Raw genomic sequence first — 21,181 nt, 5'->3', positions numbered from 1 at the left:
ACGCTGATTGGCTGAGATTTAGCCAATCGGCATGCGGACAGTGTTTTCAAAACAGAAGCGCTTCCCGCGTCAAAGCATAGCGTTAGTTATTTCTTATTCACTGCAGGGGCCGCCGCCAGCTTTATACACAGCGCCGCAAGTACCTGCGCGGCAAGGACACCACTGCGGGCTCCTGTCAGATGCCAGCATGGACCCCCCTGCCCGCTCCCCAGACAGCGCAACAGGTCCCCCCTGCCCCCATCCCCCGGCACAGGGATGCCCCCACCCCGACTCGCCTGGGGGGCTCCGGTGCCTTGCACCGGCCCTGCTTAAACCATAGACATTAAATTAAAATGAATTCTAAAATGTATTTAGGTTGTTTCTTTCTGGGGAGGGGTTACAAAATAAATATATAGTTTTAATGGACGTAAGTGCCTCAATATATTTTATGGAACATCTACAGTTTACAATATGAGCACAATGCTTTGTGTACAGACCAACACCTAGGCTTTGGTTTTTACACTAAATTTGTTTCTTATTTGAGTGATGATATTGTTTAGTAAACAAGGGGGTAACTGCTACCATCATTATTTTTGCATAAATCATAATATGAGAAGTAACTTTTTGACTTTGGATTGTATTAAAGACCTAACATCAGAAGCAGTCATTACACTTGTATTCTATTTTTGCTTATTCTAGCTGATTTTTTGGTACTTGTTTCCTAGCACGGCGCACACAATTATAATCTTATTACATCGTTTTGATCGCATCGCATGCAACCAGATCGTCAAAATGATGATTTAATTGTACATGCACCCTGATTGGTGATTTAGTATGTTATATGCACCCCCATTGTTAATGCTACCGCCACTATTAACACCAACCCGAAGCGTGGCGAGTGCAGGTCCTCTGACCTTTTCATACCGCCACTATTCACGTCAGCGTGGAGTTGATTTTATATAGTGTGGCGAGGGGACGCGAATAACTTCACATGTATTCCGCGTACTCTCGCGGGGCTCACCACACTTCGGGCTTGGTGGCTCTCTGCGCTCACCACACTATATAAATTCAATTCCACGCTGCGCTTGCCACACTTCGGGTTGCCGTTAATAGTTGAGGTGGCTTTAACAATGGGGGTGCACATAACATACGAATCACCCACCAGGGTGCATGTACAATGAAATCATCGTTTTTTTTGTTTTTTTTTAGTTTGTCTACAAGCAGAAAAGTGTCTCCTCCAGAGATGTATAGATTACCTAAATGGAGCACATTTATATATCCTTCATTGGCCTTCTCTGTTTTCAGCCTGAGAACATTTGCTCATTCTGTCCTAATTGAAAAGCTATAAATAGTTCATTTCTTTCTCCTATTGTATTGTACTTGAGATGCAGCAGCAGCTTTGAGAATTCAGCTGTATCAGCTGTCATTAAATAGCAAATATTGAATGCTAAAACTGTGCTAGTAAGAACACACGAACAGCAATGGAAATTTTTCTAAAATGATGAATTGCAGTTTGTTTTATTTTAAGGGCAGTATTCTAGTCGTGACCCATTCTCGGCCCCCTGGACTGCATCTCGGCAGTCGGGATTCAATGTCCCACATGCCAAATAGGGGGCGTGGCCCTCGAGATACGGCCAGGAGATCGACAATCCACGGCCATTCTTGGCAAAACGGACCCGACTGCCGAGATGCCTGTTCAATGCTGTTGGGAAAGACTGCATTGAATAGGCCCCCGCCGCTATTTCCCCCATCAGAAATGGCAGCTGGGGATTGAATACCGCCTATTAAAAATTTTTTTTACCTAATGAACATAGAGTAAGCTATGAACCTACACATATGATATCTGGGTAAAAATAAATGTATTGCCAATTGTTTTCTTTTACTGACAATATATAATTTATATTTACTAAATGCATTTTTTTTATGCTTACAGTGTGAAAAATTCAAACTATTGCCTACCTTCATATGCTGCCTACAAGAACTATGAATACTCTGAGCCAGGAAGACATAATGAGCAACCAGGACTTTGTGGCTTAAGTAACCTTGGTAACACTTGTTTTATGAATTCTGCACTTCAGGTAAAAAGAAAAAAGCTAATAAATTGTAATTTAAATTATTTCGATCTAGCTTGTGTAGTTAGGTGTAACAGATATTGTATGCAGGACTTTGTCCAAGGGTGGATTGGCCCTCTTACACACCTGTATAACTAGCCTTGCCACCCTCTAACCCGCAACACACCCACACTACCAACATACCACCCTCTACTTTTGAATACAGCCACACCACCAGCTGGCCACAGTAGGCCCCAAGTGTTCATTGGCCCACCAGGGATCTTCCCTGTGACTTTTTTTTTATTCCCAATCTGCTCCCGACTATGGAATCGATCCTATTCCATGTGGATCATTCGCGAGTGCGAATGATCACGGCACCGGGAGCACTATACAGCAGGCTGAATTCGCTTAAAAGCACTCACACCTCCATAGGGGTGCGAGCATATTAAAAGCAAATTCGGCCCAGTGAAGGGTGCGAGATCGGCTTAATTCGAGTGCTGTTTTCAGCATTTAAACGCATGAAAACTGTACCAGAATGGCACCTTGCACCCTTATAGGATAGACCCATATGTCCTAGTTTTTAATAAAATGTAAATGTTGGTAAGTACTTTATGCAGATATCATAAACCGATTTGGTAACTTTCCTCCTCTCCTAGCTGTGAAATGCATACTGTTGATGGCTCTGTACAAGTTTTGGTTTGGTGACAGGGAAACTGTCAATTTTCAAGTTAGGGTATCTCCATTAAATTTCTACTTGGTGTTGTTAACTATTTACATATTCCATGCTAAATTGCTGTAACCCATGTTGGGTACCCAAATGGAAGTGTATTTACATTTTACGGAAATTATGATGGTCTTATTATAGCTTTTAATGGCTATTTTTTCTTTTTAGCCATATACTTTTTGACATTTGTTTATTACTAATATTGGTCCCTTGCTTTACAGCTATAGTTATGTAATTTATTTATTTACAGTTTCTATATAGAGCAGCGTATTCCGTTACGCTTTACAATTGGATGATATTTTCCTAGAATTTATGTTTTCACTCTACTTTTTCAGTGTTTGAGCAATACTCCACCACTTACAGAATACTTCCTTAATGATAAGTATCAAGAGGAGTTGAACCTGGATAACCCTTTAGGTATGAGAGGGGAAATAGCCAAGTCTTACGCAGAGCTCATCAAGCAAATGTGGTCAGGGAAATACAGCTACGTAACTCCCAGATCATTTAAGGTCAGTGTTTCAAAAACATTTTCTGTTATATAAATTTTAGGTGTATACAGTTTATCTATTTATATATCTTATAGCTATAAAAAAAAATAATTACGGAATACACGTCTAGTAATCCACGTCCCCTTGCGGGGCTCACTGCGCTCATCAAGCATCAGGCTCGTTTTCCAGGGTTCGGTGGCTCCCCACACTTTATAAAATCAACTCCATGCCAACGTGGATAGTGGGGGTATGATCAGGTCGGGAGGATGCTGACGTGGATAGTGGGGGTGTGCTAAATCGCATTGCATGCAAATGCGATTTGCATACGATGGGATCTGCGGGCAGTGCTGCTGTGAAACTACACAAGCACCTTGTTTGTTTTTTAAAGAATATTTTTTTCTTTTCTTTATAAATAAATGAACACTACACAAAATGTTGTTGAAATGGAATAACCCCAGATAGTGGCGTCACGTGAGTGCTTTTCCACCTTCAGAAGCTCTCATGCCTAATTTTAATCATGTTTTTATTGCAGCTGAAAATGTGCAATGCTTTAGTTCTCCGTGATTCCATTGGGCTCTTAAAATATTCTTGATGATGTACTTATGAAATATATTTCAATTATGTACAGGTTTTATCTTTTTCAACATTTTAAAAACCGCTCAAGCAATTTAAAATGCTCATGGGATATCTTTTTTCTGAGGAATTATTTTAGTCTGGAGCAATTGTAATTTAAACATTTAGTAAAAGTAGTTGTGCAACATCACCCTTAGTAGTAGAGCAGAGAAGGGTGATCATTTTCTTCCCCAACTATAAGGGTTCACACAGCAGCAGCAGCAGGTTAGCGTCTGCGCCCTACCCCCAGGACCAGTACAATTTTTTTTTTTTTATACTAGTGTGGCCCCGATCAATTCTATACAGTTGGAGCGGCTAGGCTGTATTATTACTTGGCTGGCAACCACATGACATCCATGCATCTTCTACAATACCATTTCAAAGTTGTATCACAGTAGCGCTCCTACAGATAACATATTCAGATTGTTTTTAACTGAAGAGGGGCCCATGTGTAGACTCCGGTTTGGCCCCCTCTTCTCCACGGTTCTATAGCCAATTTTGCCACATATGCAGAACCTGACCTGGGACCCTGGAAAGGCGAGTATTAATACATAGGTGTGGGGTGGGGGTCCATGGGCAATTGCCCAAATTGCACCCATTATAGAAACGTCTATGAACATTTAGAAATTATCTGAGAAAAAACTCTTGCTCTGTTACACAGTTAAAAACTTGGCAATATTCTTTCACTTCCATTTGAGTATCACAATAAGGCAGGAGGATCCTCTTTTAGTCTAACTCCATGTACCTTTGTATAATATTAAAGTTACACTTTATTACCAGTTGTCCAGCAAAATCCTGTTTTTACTGAAAAGTGGAAGCAGGGAGCTGACACAGGCAGGAGGTCCGCAACAGAAGGGCACTGAGGAGAGGGGGACAATGACAGACAGGCAGTGATTGGGGGGGCTCAGCAGCGGGTAAGCACCATTTATCCACATGAACAGTCCAGGTTTATGTTCCACTAGAGGCACATTGCCAGACTAGTTACTATCCACTAAAGGGGACCAATACATTTTTTATCAATCTTTTTGCAAATTTTTTTTTTACATATCTTTTCATTTTTCTTTTTTGATCCACCTCTAAGGGGCATATGTAATCCTCTGCCGCTGTTTCCGACGGGGGAAATAGTGGCGGGTGCCTATTCAATGTTGGAAAGGAGAAGAAGGAACGACTCTCTTTGGTGTTGGGGCACTCTTAGTTTAATGATTACATTAAGTAATCTATGAAAATATTTAAAAGTAGTTGGGTTGTCTGAAATGAAATGTGGGCGGGATTGAGGGTACTAGCTCAAAATAGTGGAGTCAAGTAGAAAAAATGCTAGTTGAACATGGTGGTAGAGGAGGAATGTTCCACCTCCAGGAGAGTTGTTTTACGTTTAAAAATTAACTTTTATTAGGTATAGCGTAAAAAAGTATCTAGACAGACATTAACAGACGTTTAACACAAAACATTTAGACATATAGACAAAATAGAGGTAACCCTTGAATATCTGTGCCTATTGGGGCACTGGGTCCTCCTGTGTTACCTCCACCTGGGTGGGCAATGTGCGAAATCCCAGGTAAGAATAATGCCTCCTCTACAGTAGATTGTGTGTTAGAGTCCGCGGAGGGATAGTTGAATAATGCCTTCTCTACGGTAGGTTGTGTGTTAGAGTCCGCGGAGGAATAGGTTGGCACTGTCCCTTGTAAAAGGTAGCTTTATTGCGGGGTCGGGGGTTCCGCTAATGGGGCTTTAGGCGTTCTTGCACTGGGTGAGCCTAATCCTAAGGTTACAATTGTGCAAGGATAACCTTTGCTAAAAAGGCTAGGTGGAGATCTAGTACCCAATAGGGTTCACTCTTTCTCAAAGAGTGTGGTATGTGCGCCGCTTAGGGGATTGGTATATGGGTGACAAATACTTTGGTTCTAGTACCCCCTATATGCGTCCGCACTGTACACAGGTGATTCGTCCAGGTCTGGCTAGAGATATGTCGTCTAGGTAGTCTCAGGTCAGATTACTCAGTGCATACGGAGAAATTTACATAACGTATTGCAAATCTTCACAATCAAATCAACAAATGCCAACATGAAAAAAAAAACCTGTGTTCCAGGATATCCTCTTTGTAGCGAGGAAAATATCGACACCTGTTAGCCCAAAGTACCTCTTAGGGTCCTTCTCACCTCCCTGAGAGGAATCACAGTGCAGACATACAATTCCTATTTTAAGCCACAATATTTATTTTCCTGAGTAATGATGTTCTCAGCAGAGTTAACCTTTGTGCAGAAATTGACTATAATGTATGCAGTTTACAGAGATGTGCTCATTTCATAATTACAGCATTCTGCAGCAACAGAAACAATCATGATATCTATACACAATTTAAATTATTCGAGAAGGGAATAGTTCCATAAATTATGGATCTAATTGCTCCTACAGGAGGACACAGTATGTGGGCCCCTTGAGGCCTGGTTACCAATAATTCCTTGGAAGGGTGAATATTCTTTTAGATCTGCCTCATAAGCAGATAAACGTTCTGTCTCAAAGTCATTTGAGAATTGCACAGAAGACCGACTGGTCTACAAGAAACTTCACTGGGTCTAATCTAAATGGCCAATGTGAAGTTATTCAAACAGACACATTTTTTAAGACAGGAAAAAGGTAGCAGTATAAACTATCTAATTCTCCCGCAAGGAGATAGGGATGGGACTAGGGGGAGGGAAGGTGAGGAAAGATAGGAGGCAGGTTAGGGTAAGAATGGGGTGGAAGTTGGGGTTGGGATCCCGTTCTGCCCAGTATGTATGGGTAGTCCCACCGACTTTATATACCCGTAACAGAAGGGAGAGTCTGGTTCAAGGTTGGAAAGTCTCCTTTCCCCTCTGGCAGGTTGTCTACTCCAACTGTCAGCTGCCACTTGGTGAGAGTGGGCTTTTTAGGGTATTGTGGGGGATGTTCCCAACCTTGTAGGGTATAGGGTCAGAGGTGAAATATGAAAGAATGCTCTGTGTGATCCTCTATAGCAAGCGGCTGCTGCCCTGCTTTGTATACCTGTGGGCTCGGGGTGGAATAGTGTACGGTTTTGGAGAGAGGTCACCCTTCTCTCATAGTACTTTCAGACGCCCCAGACCGGTTGCCGTCAGTTTGTCGACGGACCTCAGAGGTATGGCGAGTGAGCGGGCTTGTGTTAGCGCACAAAGAGGGATATACGACGAGAGCAGTCAAGTGGGGAAACTGCTGTCAGGGTAAGCACTCAGAGTCCCCTGTTTAGATAATTTCCAATGCAGGGTGAGTCATGGGTGCTATGCCCGGATGAGTGTTCCCAGAGCAGGGAGTCGAACCCTGAATATGATTTAAAGTCAGTGCTGGGATAGGTGTGCTGCTGTCCTCCACATATATCGATAGTGGTGGAGGGTGAGCGGCACCTATCAGGAGGCCAGCTAGTGGGGTAAGTAGAGAATAGATTTGAAATTACAGAAGAGGGGGACGGAGGGAAGAAAGAGGGAGGAAGCGCAGGTCAGAAAGGGTAACAGGGGAATGCGGGAGAAAGTGATACCTGTCTGTGTACAGCGTACACGTATCTGGTACTTAGGACGTCTCCTGCAGGTATTGGAAGCTGTGTGGGACGGCGTCCTGTGTCTGCAAGTGTATCTCCGTTAATTGTGCAGGCTGCTGTGTATGAGGCAGGAGGGTGCCTGGGGGGTTCCCTTGAGCGCGGCTTCTGACTGGTGTCTGCCTGATGCTCCCGGACTTTGGAGCAGACTGAAGTTGCTGCTGCAGGGGACACTCTGTATCGGGACTGCTCCCCCGGTCACCAAGCGGTGAGATGGCTGTTGCGGGGAATGCTCAGGTCCGAGCTGTTCCCCGGATCCACGAGCGGTAGCGTCTATAATACGTGGATTGGCTGTTTATGGGATACGCTGGATAGTAGCGTCTCTCCCTCTCCTCGCGTAGATGCGGCTGCTGCGGGAGGCGCTTGGTAGTAGCGTCACTCCCTAAATCACCAACAATCGTTTCACCTATGGGCTTCGTCAGGTCGACACCCTGACGACACCCTGAGGGTGTCGACCTGACGAAGCCCATAGGTGAAACGATTGTTGGTGATTTAGGGAGTGACGCTACTACCAAGCGCCTCCCGCAGCAGCCGCATCTACGCGAGGAGAGGGAGAGACGCTACTATCCAGCGTATCCCATAAACAGCCAATCCACATATTATAGACGCTACCGCTCGTGGATCCGGGGAACAGCTCGGACCTGAGCATTCCCTGCAACAGCCATCTCACCGCTTGGTGACCGGGGGAGCAGTCCCGATACAGAGTGTCCCCTGCAGCAGCAACTTCAGTCTGCTCCAAAGTCCGGGAGCATCAGGCAGACACCAGTCAGAAGCCGCGCTCAAGGGAACCCCCCAGGCACCCTCCTGCCTCATACACAGCAGCCTGCACAATTAACAGAGATACACTTGCAGACACAGGACGCCGTCCCACACAGCTTCCAATACCTGCAGGAGACATCCCAAGTACCAGATACGTGTACGCTGTACACAGACAGGTATCACTTTCTCCCGCATTCCCCTGTTACCCTTTCTGACCTGCGCTTCCTCCCTCTTACTTCCCTCCGTCCCCCTCTTCTGTAATTTCAAATCTATTCTCTACTTACCCCACTAGCTGGCCTCCTGATAGGTGCCGCTCACCCTCCACCACTATCGATATATGTGGAGGACAGCAGCACACCTATCCCAGCACTGACTTTAAATCATATTCAGGGTTCGACTCCCTGCTCTGGGAACACTCATCCGGGCATAGCACCCATGACTCACCCTGCACTGGAAATTATCTAAACAGGGGACTCTGAGTGCTTACCCTGACAGCAGTTTCCCCACTTGACTGCTCTCGTCGTATATCCCTCTTTGTGCGCTAACACAAGCCCGCTCACCCGCCATACCTCTGAGGTCCGTCGACAAACTGACGGCAACCGGCCCGGGGCGTCTGAAAGTACTATGAGAGAAGGGTGACCTCTCTCCAAAACCGTACAATATTCCACCCCGAGCCCACAGGTATACAAAGCAGGGCAGCAGCCGCTTGCTATAGAGGATCACACAGAGCATTCTTTCATATTTCACCTCTGACCCTATACCCTACAAGGTTGGGAACATCCCCCACAATACCCTAAAAAGCCCACTCTCACCAAGTGGCAGCTGACAGTTGGAGTAGACAACCTGCCAGAGGGGAAAGGAGACTTTCCAACCTTGAACCAGACTCTCCCTTCTGTTACGGGTATATAAAGTCGGTGGGACTACCCATACCTACTGGGCAGAACGGGATCCCAACCCCAACTTCCACCCCATTCTTACCCTAACCTGCCTCCTATCTTTCCTCACCTTCTCTCCCCCTAGTCCCATCCCTATCTCCTTGCGGGAGAATTAGATAGTTTATACTGCTACCTTTTTCCTGTCTTAAAAAATTTGTCTGTTTGAATAACTTCACATTGGCCATTTAGATTAGACCCAGTGAAGTTTCTTGTAGACCAGTCGGTCTTCTGTGCAATTCTCAAATGACTTTGAGACAGAACATTTATCTGCTTATGAGGCAGATCTAAAAGAATATTCACCCTTCCAAGGGATTATTGGTAACCAGGCCTCAAGGGGCCCACATACTGTGTCCTCCTGTAGGAGCAATTAGATCCATAATTTATGGAACTATTCCCTTCTCGAATAATTTAAATTGTGTATAGATATCATGATTGTTTCTGTTGCTGCAGAATGCTGTAATTGTGAAATGAGCACATCTCTGTAAACTGCATACATTGTAGTCAATTTCTGCACAAAGGTTAACTCTGCTGAGAACATCATTACTCAGGAAAATAAATATTGTGGCTTAAAATAGGAATTGTATGTCTGCACTGTGATTCCTCTCAGGGAGGTGAGAAGGACCCTAAGAGGTACTTTGGGCTAACAGGTGTCGATATTCTCCTCGCTACAAAGAGGATATCCTGGAACACAGGTTTTTTTGTTCATGATGGCATTTGTTGATTTTGATTGTGAAGATTTGCAATACGTTATGTAAATTTCTCCGTATGCACTGAGTAATCTGACCTGAGACTACCTAGACGACATATCTCTAGCCAGACCTGGACGAATCACCTGTGTACAGTGCGGATGCATATAGGGGGTACTAGAACCGAAGTATTTGTCACCCATATACCAATCCCCTAAGCGGCGCACATACCACACTCTTTGAGAAAGAGTGAACCCTATTGGGTACTAGATCTCCACCTAGCCTTTTTAGCAAAGGTTATCCTTGCACAATTGTAACCTTAGGATTAGGCTCACCCAGTGCAAGAACGCCTAAAGCCCCATTAGCGGAACCCCTGACCCCGCAATAAAGCTACCTTTTACAAGGGACAGAGCCAACCTATTCCTCCGCGGACTCTAACACACAACCTACCGTAGAGAAGGCATTATTCAACTATCCCTCCGCGGACTCTTAACACACAATCTACTGTAGAGGAGGCATTATTCTTACCTGGGATTTCGCACATTGCCCACCCAGGTGGAGGTAACACAGGAGGACCCAGTGCCCCAATAGGCACAGATATTCAAGGGTTACCTCTATTTTGTCTATATGTCTAAATGTTTTGTGTTAAACGTCTGTTAATGTCTGTCTAGATACTTTTTTACGCTATACCTAATAAAAGTTAATTTTTAAACGTAAAACAACTCTCCTGGAGGTGGAACATTCCTCCTCTACCACCATGTTCAACTAGCATTTTTTCTACTTGACTCCACTATTTTGAGCTAGTACCCTCAATCCCGCCCACATTTCATTTCAGACAACCCAACTACTTTTAAATATTTTCATAGATTACTTAATGTAATCATTAAACTAAGAGTGCCCCAACACCAAAGAGAGTCGTTCCTTCTTCTCCTTTCCAATTATATTTACTCTCTAGGGTGCACCTCCACATCCTTGACTTTAGGGAACCTCCTGTTCTCATAATACAATTCTATTGTGGACTGCTATTATCATCTTTCTATATTGAGACTACCACACCAACCTGTGCACTGGCCCGTCTCCCCTTCCCCCTTCCCTTAAACGCCGCCTATTCAATGTTGTCTTTACTGACCGCATTGAAGAGGCATCAGGGCAGAATCAGCCTGACCATATCTCGACAACGGCTGCTTACGCAGACATGCCCCCTTTTTGCTTATCGGCTGGATCACGGCTGTCGGGATGGACAGACAGTCCAGTAATTCCTATGTTATCTGCATAAGCACCACTGTTACAATGTTTTAATAGTAGTGTTTACTGTTTTCGAATTTTGTGAAGGCTGCTATTGCAGCTGTTTCGCACATTTATAAATCACTTTTTTTTATATCCATGCAGCTTGTTTCTCCACTGCTTCCATAAGTCCATAGTTATTCCCTACGTGAGCCTGGCCAGCCCAGATTTTCTCTTATATACCGACAGTTGTAAGTAGATTAGAAATACACATCAGGAGGCATAGAGCACAGATGGTCCAGATTTATTTAATACCAGTCTGGGGCCTTGTGTACTTTTTTGCTGGAGATGAACTACTTAAAGATAATGAGCGGAAGTGAACTACAGGTTAAGTATCCCGTATCCGTATATCTCTTATCCGAATGATTCCAAAAACCGTGGTTTTTGGAATCATTCGAATATTTTTTTTTATTTATTTTTTTTACCCCCCCTAACCCTCTTTTCATACTTACCAAGTCCCAGGGCGTCCACAGCAGGCCTCTGGCATCTTCTCCAGGGTCTCCAGCGGTCCCAGGAATGCATTGCGCGAGTGTGCGCGCGCGCCAGTGACGTCACCGGTGCGCACACTCGCGCAATGCATTCCTGGGACCGCTGGAGACCCGGAGAAGATGCCGGAGGCCTGCTGTGGACGCCCGGGGACTGCGTGGACGCCGAGGGACCACCGGACACCATCAGGGGACAGGTAAGTATGGCTAAAACAATTTATTCCAAAAACCGGAATATTCCCCTATCCGGAATGCTCGTGGTCCCAAGCATTTCGGATAGGGGATACTCAACCTGTACATACATTTGTTTTTCCTGCTGCAGATCTATGGTATAATCTATAGTAAATAAATAGTAAGAGGAGGATAAGATCATTGGTCTTATCAGCAAGTCAGGAGTGGGGTTCTAATTTTAAAGGAGGATGGTACAGGTAGGTCAGGTTTGTGTCCTGACTTTATCACCCTCGTATAAACATTAAGGAATGTTAATTGAATATTTATTTTACATAAAACCTAAGGGAATTACTACGTGCTTTTTAGTTGTTGGTGTATATTTAACAGATTGATGGTCTAAGTCTGTGTAATTTATATTAAGTTCGTTTCAACTTCATCCCTCTTCTATGTACTCCACCTTTTCCATCTGCACACCGCTGAATTCTTACTTTCCAATGGTCAGAGATTATTTTTAGCGGAGCAGTCTCAACAGCTTAGTTGTTTTCTCTTTACCTCAGTAGCTGATACCAACTGGATTCCTTAGAATACAGCTTTGACTTGAAGGGTATTCTATATCTTGGCCAAAAACTGCTTCACAAAGGCAGCAGTTTTTGCAGGGGCTTTGTCCTGAGGGGGATGAAACCAGGTTTCTACAACTAAGGCCTTTTTCTTTAGATTCTTTCCCACAAAGTTTCTGGACCATTTTTTCATTGATTTATTGTTGTATCTTCTGGTTCCCAGTCTGCCAAAATAAAGTACAGTACTACCCTTGAGATCAAAGAAAACAATTAACGGTACTTATGTAGTAACTGGGCTGCCGATTTTGAATTCGGGTCCATCGCATCGCACCCGACCATATCGCATGCGATGCGATGGACCCGATTTTTCAATAGGATTCAATGTTAAAATGGACTGAGTCCATTTCAACATGGAATTCAATGGGAAAAGGGGTCCTTTTCATACCCCTACTATCCAAGTGGGCATGGAGTTGGATATAAACCTGTGGCGAGCGTAGCGAGCCACCGAGCCCGAAGCGTGGCGAGCGTAGCGAGCCCCGCCAGGGGACACAGAATACCGTCCCCTCGCGGGGCTCGCTTCGCTCGCCACGCTTCGGGCTCGGTGGCTCGCTACGCTCGCCACAGGTTTATATCCAACTCCATGCCCACTTGGATAGTAGGGGTATGAAAAGGACCCCTTTTTCCCATTGAATTCCATGTTAAAATGGACTCAGTCCATTTTAACATTGAATCCTATGGAAAAATTGGGTCATCGCATCACATCGCATCGCATGCGATATGGTCGTATGCGATGCGATGCGATATCGCATCGCATCGCATCGCATCTGATTGTATGCCTTAACTTAAGGCATACAATCAAAAAATCGGCAGCCCAGATACTACATAAGTACCCAATTAACATAGCTTTGCATTTAGATTTGGATTGATATGCTTCACTCTTGGTGGTGATGGTTTTTTCCTGTGCATTGGCTGGCGTTTTGTCTTGCTGGAAGATCCAAATGGCCAACACTAAAAAATTGATTGTCATGTTATGTCCGATTGCACTCACGTTTAGAAAACCATAAAGTTTAGATCTTTATCTAATGTTGCAAACTACCATTGGTGACTTCTGTGGTAGTACATTTGACTGCTTTAAAGTTTGTAATTCCTTATTGTATTTATAATTGGTGTGTTTTTAAATGTCTTCTGCTGCATTGGTGTTATTTCAATTAATAGGTATATTCAACGGACATGTGTAACATTCTCTGTATCTTGAGTCATTATTTGTGTGTTTATATTACAGACTCAGGTAGGCCGTTTTGCACCTCAGTTTTCCGGTTATCAGCAGCAGGATTGCCAAGAACTACTTGCTTTTTTATTAGATGGCCTACATGAAGATTTAAATCGAATTCGAAAGAAGCCTTATATTCAACTAAAGGATGCAGATGGGAGGCCAGATAAGGTATTATCTTCATCTGTAATTTGTATCTCATGTTAATGTAGTCCATCTAAAATAAGTCCGTGGCCATTTTTACTTTGGTAGCAGAGTAAAAATGTCTGATTTTAAGCTTGATTAAGCATGATTCATTTCTGTGATCTGGTTTCACGTTAAACTTAACTATGTTTTAACAATGTTTCGCCTTCATTTTCCATGGCACACTATCACACTATCATTAAGAATGATGAATTATATAGCAAGCTGAAAAACCCCTGCATAACACACACACAAAATCAGATATAAAAAAAATGGGAAACTTTAGAGAATCCTTGGATAGCAGAAAGATGGAACATTTTTTAAAAGCTCTTTTTCCTCAGGAACAACATTAAAGTTTGGCATGGTTATTACTTACTGTCTGTTTGAGGAGCCCTCTGACTGTGGGGCAAGAAGCACTTCAGTTGTATGTTCAGAGTAGGGTAAACAGGCAATATCTCCAAACAGGTTTGTGTCCTAAGTATAATTGAATTGCCATGGGAAGCATCAACATAGCTGCTGTAGCCGTACTGGTGCATCATCTATAGTAGATAGACTGTGGATATGGCCATGCAGAGTAGACCAACCGTTACAAGGTGGGTATTCAACTAGTTCAGTATTTTGCCTATGGAGTGCACCAGTTCAATACCCCTCCAAATACACCAAAGGTAATCTATTGTGTAACCAATTTCTTAACTTGGATGGGAGGGGAGGTTTTCTCAACCATTGATCTCATGCAAGTGCAAAAAGTTACAAACCTGGGAAACTGTATTTGAGAGAGTCTTTTTTTAAAGCTCTATTGTCAGGATCAGTCATACAACATTTGGGCATAGATTTCTTATATGCACACATATGGAAACAGTTCATAAAGGTTCAGTAGGTACTACAGACTCTGAAAGTGAGATGGCAGATACATTTTATTAGTATACCAAAGAAAATGTTTGTGTGCAATCCAAAATGCCAACAGTTAGGAGCTCTATGATATATCATAACAGTTATTGCTTTAGCACCCTTAGATAAGAACGGCACATGCCCTAATTCCATAACTGTTCCAGAAACCATTGGCTGCTTATAACACTGATTGTAATCTGTGAACAGTATCCTCACAAGGGGGGATTTTCTAACATTCACAGATCTTCAAGATTCTTCTTTCAAAGTACACTTCCTGTGGCTGATCAACACAGAAAATTCATGAGGTTTTTTATCTCATAACCGTTCCATTTCCCTTGTTTGCTCTTTTGGCGCTGGCAACATTTCCAAGAATACACACACAAAAACGCATTGAGCTTTGGGAACCCCGTGTATAAAGATTTGTTTTCACAGATTTATTGGAGTAGAATGCTAGCGGTTCTAGGAGAGCAGTCTATAATTCATTAAGTCTTTTCATCTACTAATAACAGGATTGAGCCTTTAGCCACCGCACATAATAGCAATTAGTCAATATGCAAAAGTTTTAAGTCTTTCCACAACATGAACAAACAGATGGAGTGGATGTATGGTTAATGGAAGTTAGGAACTTACGCATTTTGGCTTTTATCTTGCGTGATGAGAAATCTAAAAAAAAAAGGGGGGGGGGGGAAACACGTGAAAGCAATTCTTACATTTTTGTAATGTACTCATTCCTCCTGATAGCCTGAGAATTGCTTCAGGTGGAGCCATGCCTAATATGCTGTGTCCAGCTTACAAGCGTTCTAAACTTAAATAAATGTTTGATTTTGTATTTTCAAAACTACCTGTCTATATCTATCTGGTGTTGACTCAAGCCCATTGCAAGGGTTGCCTAGAGTATTTAAAAAATTATTGTTTGAAGATTTTTGTTTTAGAAAATGTTGAATATAGTATTTTCAAATTACAGGTCGTAGCTGAAGAAGCCTGGGAGAACCATATAAAAAGAAATGATTCAATTATTGTTGATATTTTTCACGGGTTATTCAAGTCCACCTTAGTGTGTCCTGAATGTGCTAAAATCTCTGTGACATTTGATCCTTTTTGTTACTTAACACTTCCACTACCGATGAAAAAGGAGCGCACACTGGAAGTTTATCTTGTTAGAATGGATCCCCTTTCTAAACCTATGCAGGTAATATATGAGCAGTCAAACGCTTAATACATGAAAGTATCTAACTGAATATACATCACAGTTTAAAGGCTTTAATGTATCAAATGACACCAAAATGTATCAAGATGTGTTGACTTTTTCTTTTAATTTGAGCCTATACATTTCTGTCCTACTGTTCGCAGATTGGTGGCCTTTTGTGAGATATGGATGTTGATAATAAACATTTAAAGCCTATTAAGCTAGCTTATATTTCAAATCACAAATTTTGGGGGGCTTGTTTGTTTTTTGTTTTTTTAGGATTAACGACTTCCAGCTGTTAGCAATAAAACAGAGAATTGCCTGAGTCATGAAGCACTGCCAGTGTTCTGTTGAAGACTGGAAGATCGTCTCGTGACATTAACATATCTATAGTGGGATTAGTGTGTGCACCCATGTTTAATTGTCTTACCTTTCTGGAGTCCCGCATTGGTGCGCATTAGTTGTGGCAAAAATCACCGGCAATATGGGCACTGTGGATGTGCAGCAGTGATCAGTTACCAGAACATGGTGGGCACCGTTTCCAGAGACCTGCACAGTAAACTGTTCTGTTTTGTCCCTTACACTGATGTGGTTGCAGCTCTATTGATCATATTATATACCAGTGCTATTATTGCCAAGAGGAGGGGGGTTTCTGTGCTTGCCTATGAGACCTATGGCCATCAGAAGCAAGGTGGAAAGTGGAAAATGTCCAGACTATCAAGACATTTGTTATTTCTCCCTCCCATTCGGTTAGCATCACAATACATTATTAACTGTTTGTGTTAAGTTGTCTACACATTAGTACGTAGTTTTCTAATGTAATGTTATATTGTGCCGTAAACAAGCAAACATGACAAGAATAGTAAGCTTATGAATAATCTGTAGGTTGTATAGTAACAAAAGATGCAGTTATTTGCAATTTTAGATTTGATAGAACATCCTGAACATATGTATTTGTATATTTATTTTCCAGTATAAGGTCATTGTTCCAAAGATTGGAAACATTATGGATCTTTGCACAGCTCTTTCTTCACTGTCTGATATTGCACCAGAAAAGGTATGTATTATGTTTTTGCATGCCTTTTCTTTGTATTTATACAGTTTCATACTGTAAATTAATGATATCATTTTTCTACAACTTGCGTTTTAGATGGTGGTCACAGATATTTACAACCATAGATTCCATAGGATATTCGCTATGGATGAAAACCTGAGTAGCATTATGGAGCGTGATGACATTTATGTGTAAGTTTCATAGTGCACTAACTTGTTTAGTTAAAGAGGTGATGGGCCGTGGGCTAATAAAAAAAAGTAATAGTACAGTTTGTATATAGTTGTCTCCCCAGATCTAGGTACATTTAAAAAAAATGTGTGTTAAAATGAAATAGAAGGTCAGAATAAACACATGAGAGGTTTCGGAAATCAAACTGTAAGACAATTATTTCATTCATGTTTGGTGCAAAAATTTTCTTTAGGAAAACAGGCTAGGCGTATCTCACAGATTCTCTAGTGTTGAACTATGTGCCTAATTCTGTGTCTTACGTAATGTTTATGTTGCATCTACAGTAGTTTTTTTTTTTTTCTACTGTACATACATCTTAATTGCTTTGAGGATGTGTCCATAGTTTGTCTCGCATTTACAAATTGAATGCATTGGGGCAGATGTATCAATCTGTCCCTAACATTTTTAAAATAATGTGTCCCGCTTCTCCTGAATAATGTGGAGAAGTGGGTACCCGTTGCGGCCGAATGTATTACCCCACCCCCAGCTGATAAGGAGAGCCATTATGCCCAGCGTTAACGGCTCTCCTTATCAGTGGCCCTGCGCATGCCCACTAGCGCTTTCCCCCCGGCAGGCTCTAATGAGCATGTGCGAGATCTCACTTTTATCGCGAGATCTCCAGCGCAGCCTGGAGCCAGCAGCAGGGCTAGTGTTGTCCCCGCAGTGGGGGATAGGAGTCCATCACATGTAGGGCCTGATTCTGAGCCAAACGCAGAACCGATGTTTACAGGGTTCAGCTATTTTTGTACGACACAGGTGCACAGCTGCTGACATAGGAGGCTACAGCTGACTTAATGAACACTTCAATATACTGTAGTATGGGGTTGAGAACTCAGAGATCAATATTAAAAGGTTCTCATTCTTGTTTCATCCTTATAATATAGTAAATTAATTGAAATGTACATTATATAAACTAACTGGAATGCATATTTTGTTTTTTGTGGGGGATTATAATAAAAAAAATGTACTTTTAGATTTGAAACGTCAATCAACAGGACAGAAGATACAGAGCAAGTCATAATTCCTATTTATTTACGTGAGAAGTTTCGCCATACAAGCTATAGTCATCACCATGGTTCAACATTATTTAGCCAACCTTTTCTCATGACTGTGCCTAGAAACATCACTGAAGATAAGCTGTATAACCTCCTCTTATCAAGAATGTGGTACGTATTCCGAGATTAGTAAATAACAAGCTAGTGAAATTGTGACTTGATGTAACCTTAAAATCTGTTTGCTTTTACTTCCTATTTTCTGTTGTACGCTTTCAAAATGTTTATAGTTCTGCAAACCTATTAATGAAGAAATGTTTTCTAATGATTTTATCACAGAGAGAGAAACAATATAATATTATTTACTACCCTTGCATGGCAACGTGGTTTGTTACATACACAATATTGCTTGTTTTATTGCTTAACTAGATCTTGCCCTAATTGCACTAAATAGTTGGCTCGCTGTATATACAGGTATCACTGACTGAAACTACCACTACTTTTCATTCAACGTTCCATGTCATTTTACTGTCTCCCTAAATTGTCATCTTTCAGCCGATATGTAAAAATTACAACTGAGAGTGAAGAAATTGATGGCGCTCTGCATTGCAATAAGGAGCATACCATTAATGGAAATGGCCCGAATGGTATCCATGAAGAAGGTTCTCCGAGTAAGTTTGTTTTTCGTTTTTGGTGACTTTTTACTGTTATTGTTCAAACTGTGAAAGTTATGGATTCTAAATCATGCAGAAAATATTAATCGGATCAAATGAAAGACCCAGCTCCTAAGTGTGTGATCGCAAACTGAAAAAAAAAATAGCTTTTACTGTGCTTCCATTTTGAATGCTACTGTATTTCACTGTTACACTTCATAGTGCTGCTTTTAATTTGCAGTGGAGTGTAAGCCCTGCAGAGTTCACCGTATATGTAAAATGTTAAAAATAGAAAGAAATGTGTACTACCCCATCCCAAATCCATGACCAGCCCTTAACGGTCAGTCCAGGACTGCAGTCACCAGGGAAATTGGTAGGTGTGGATGGATCTACAGTAGGTAGACAAGCAAAAGGTTGACATAGTGTATGGAGCTCATAGGGGGCTCATAATGTCACCATGCTAGAAATAGATCAGCGCGTATGTACATCTATGAGATAGGAGGTTTGGCAGCCACATATAGAAAGAAGCCATTTATCGGTTATCTGTCCTGCATAAATACATATACAATCGTTGGACCGTTCACCCATTATCTGGTGATCGCGCCATTGATTGTATAGGTGCATATCCAGTACTTGAGTTTGAACTTTTCAATTATTTATAGCTCCCTGAGGATAAAATGCTAAATGTTTTGTGCGATCTTGATAGCGGCCCAACTGTATAGAAAGTAAAGCAAATATGTTGACACTGAAGATTGGGACTGCATTAGATATTATTAAAGTATGTATACAGTGAAAGATTTTACATTGTGTAGGAGCAAAAATGAGCTTTATTTTAACTCTGTTTACTTTTTAAAAGTAAAGCTCATTTTTGCTTTCTGTCTAATAGTATATGATCGTCCTAAAGTGGCATTATTGGAGACGACATGATGAAACTGTGACTGTTTGTTTTCTAAGGTGAAATGGAAACTGATGAACCAGATGATGAATCTAGCCAGGATCAAGAGCTTCCTTCAGAGAATGAGAACAGCCAATCTGAAGACTCTGTTGGAGGAGATAACGACTCCGAAAATGGATTGAGCACTGAAGAAACCTGCAAAGGACAATCACTCACAGGGCAGAAAAAACGCTTGTTTACATTCCAGTTTACTAATTTGGGTAATGCCGACATCAGTTATATCAAAGATGATACAAGATATATTAGATTTGATGATAGACAACTCAGGCTAGATGGTAAGTTTTTTGTTTTAAGTTTTACGTAAAATAAAAATAGGATGAAGGAATTTTAGCTCTTTTATTAAATATTTACAAGCCTTTAATAATTTTAGATTTAACACATTTTTTTTGTATTTTAAATTATTTAATACATACTGTATTGTAACAGGGTCACATTCAATTCAGGACACAGCAGGCAGTTTTCAGTGTTTGTGCAAGTATTTAATGTCATACAAGCAACATATCAAATTTACAGCAAACAAATTGTATCTGGACGACCAACGAAACATATATTACTGCCCAACACTCTGTGCACTTAATATCTTAATGCCTCCAGGTACTGACAGTCCAAGACCCTGGCTCTAGATTATGTGGCCTGTGACCAGAGTTGTGTGCTTGATAGCCCACACGTATATCCCTCAAACACACCTCAGAAACCCATTCCTGGCAATGCAGTAAACCAGGTTCTCTTACCTGGCTGCAAAGCACTCTCTCTGAGGCTGGGCGGCTCCTCCCTAACCCCTTACAGGCTATTTGTGACCTGGTGAAACTAACCCTGTTTCACCACAGTATGTACAGGCTGAAGCTATTGTAATATTTATATACAGCTTATTTTTAGGTGTAATTACAAAATATTGTTATGGTGTACCTCAGGACTTTATGGATGTTGTATATAGATAACATTACCTATAAGTCCTGAGGTACATTTATGAACACCAGTATTGTTGTTAGACTGCATCTCTGATGATGGGAATTTATAATCATAAACATTTCATTACTTTGTAGTGTTTGGTCTTCTTAGTGGTTTAGTATTGGTGGTACAGGTTGGGGGGTATTCAATTATTGACAGATTTTTTTGCCCATGTCGATTCCCCACCCCACCCCAAAAAAAGTGCTGAAAACCTCCCGCAATTAAATACTATGGGGCAAATTAGTGGCTTTTGTAAGGCTAGCTGAAAAGTCTACACTTAATTACTCCCATATCCTAAATGCTTGGGACCAGAATTATTCTGTATTCCAAAATTTTTTATTTATTAATTTCATATTTGTATACCTTTTTGGGGATTGAACCCAAGTCTAAACATAAAATACAGGTACTATTTGTTGCCCTCAAAAAATGATGAATTTTGGAATATGTAGCACATTGTATTTTCAGATATTTGGAGACTCACATCATCCATGTACACCTTTGTCTGTTTTT

The 21,181-nt window shown here is 41.7% G+C and overlaps 1 protein-coding gene across 5 annotated transcripts in view; it reads left to right on the top strand.

Annotated features, from left to right (window-relative positions):
* USP15 (ubiquitin specific peptidase 15) overlaps positions 1 to 21,181 on the top strand; it is a 107,495-nt gene that overhangs the window by 70,734 nt on the left and 15,580 nt on the right. For all 5 annotated transcript variants that reach the window (XM_083182626.1, XM_083182624.1, XM_083182625.1 and 2 more), the window contains 9 exons: positions 1,913 to 2,057; positions 3,090 to 3,263; positions 13,597 to 13,755; positions 15,620 to 15,844; positions 16,815 to 16,898; positions 16,992 to 17,086; positions 18,098 to 18,289; positions 18,671 to 18,786; positions 19,723 to 19,998. In XM_083182626.1, the coding sequence (XP_083038752.1) occupies positions 1,913 to 2,057; positions 3,090 to 3,263; positions 13,597 to 13,755; positions 15,620 to 15,844; positions 16,815 to 16,898; positions 16,992 to 17,086; positions 18,098 to 18,289; positions 18,671 to 18,786; positions 19,723 to 19,998 (1,466 nt within the window). The remainder of the gene's footprint in view (positions 1 to 1,912; positions 2,058 to 3,089; positions 3,264 to 13,596; positions 13,756 to 15,619; positions 15,845 to 16,814; positions 16,899 to 16,991; positions 17,087 to 18,097; positions 18,290 to 18,670; positions 18,787 to 19,722; positions 19,999 to 21,181) is intronic.

The sequence above is a fragment of the Crinia signifera genome, chromosome 4, assembly GCF_055691185.1.
Source record: "Crinia signifera chromosome 4, ASM5569118v1, whole genome shotgun sequence".
Classification (NCBI taxonomy): Eukaryota; Metazoa; Chordata; class Amphibia; order Anura; family Myobatrachidae; genus Crinia; species Crinia signifera.
This window is presented reverse-complemented; position numbering and strand designations above follow the sequence as displayed.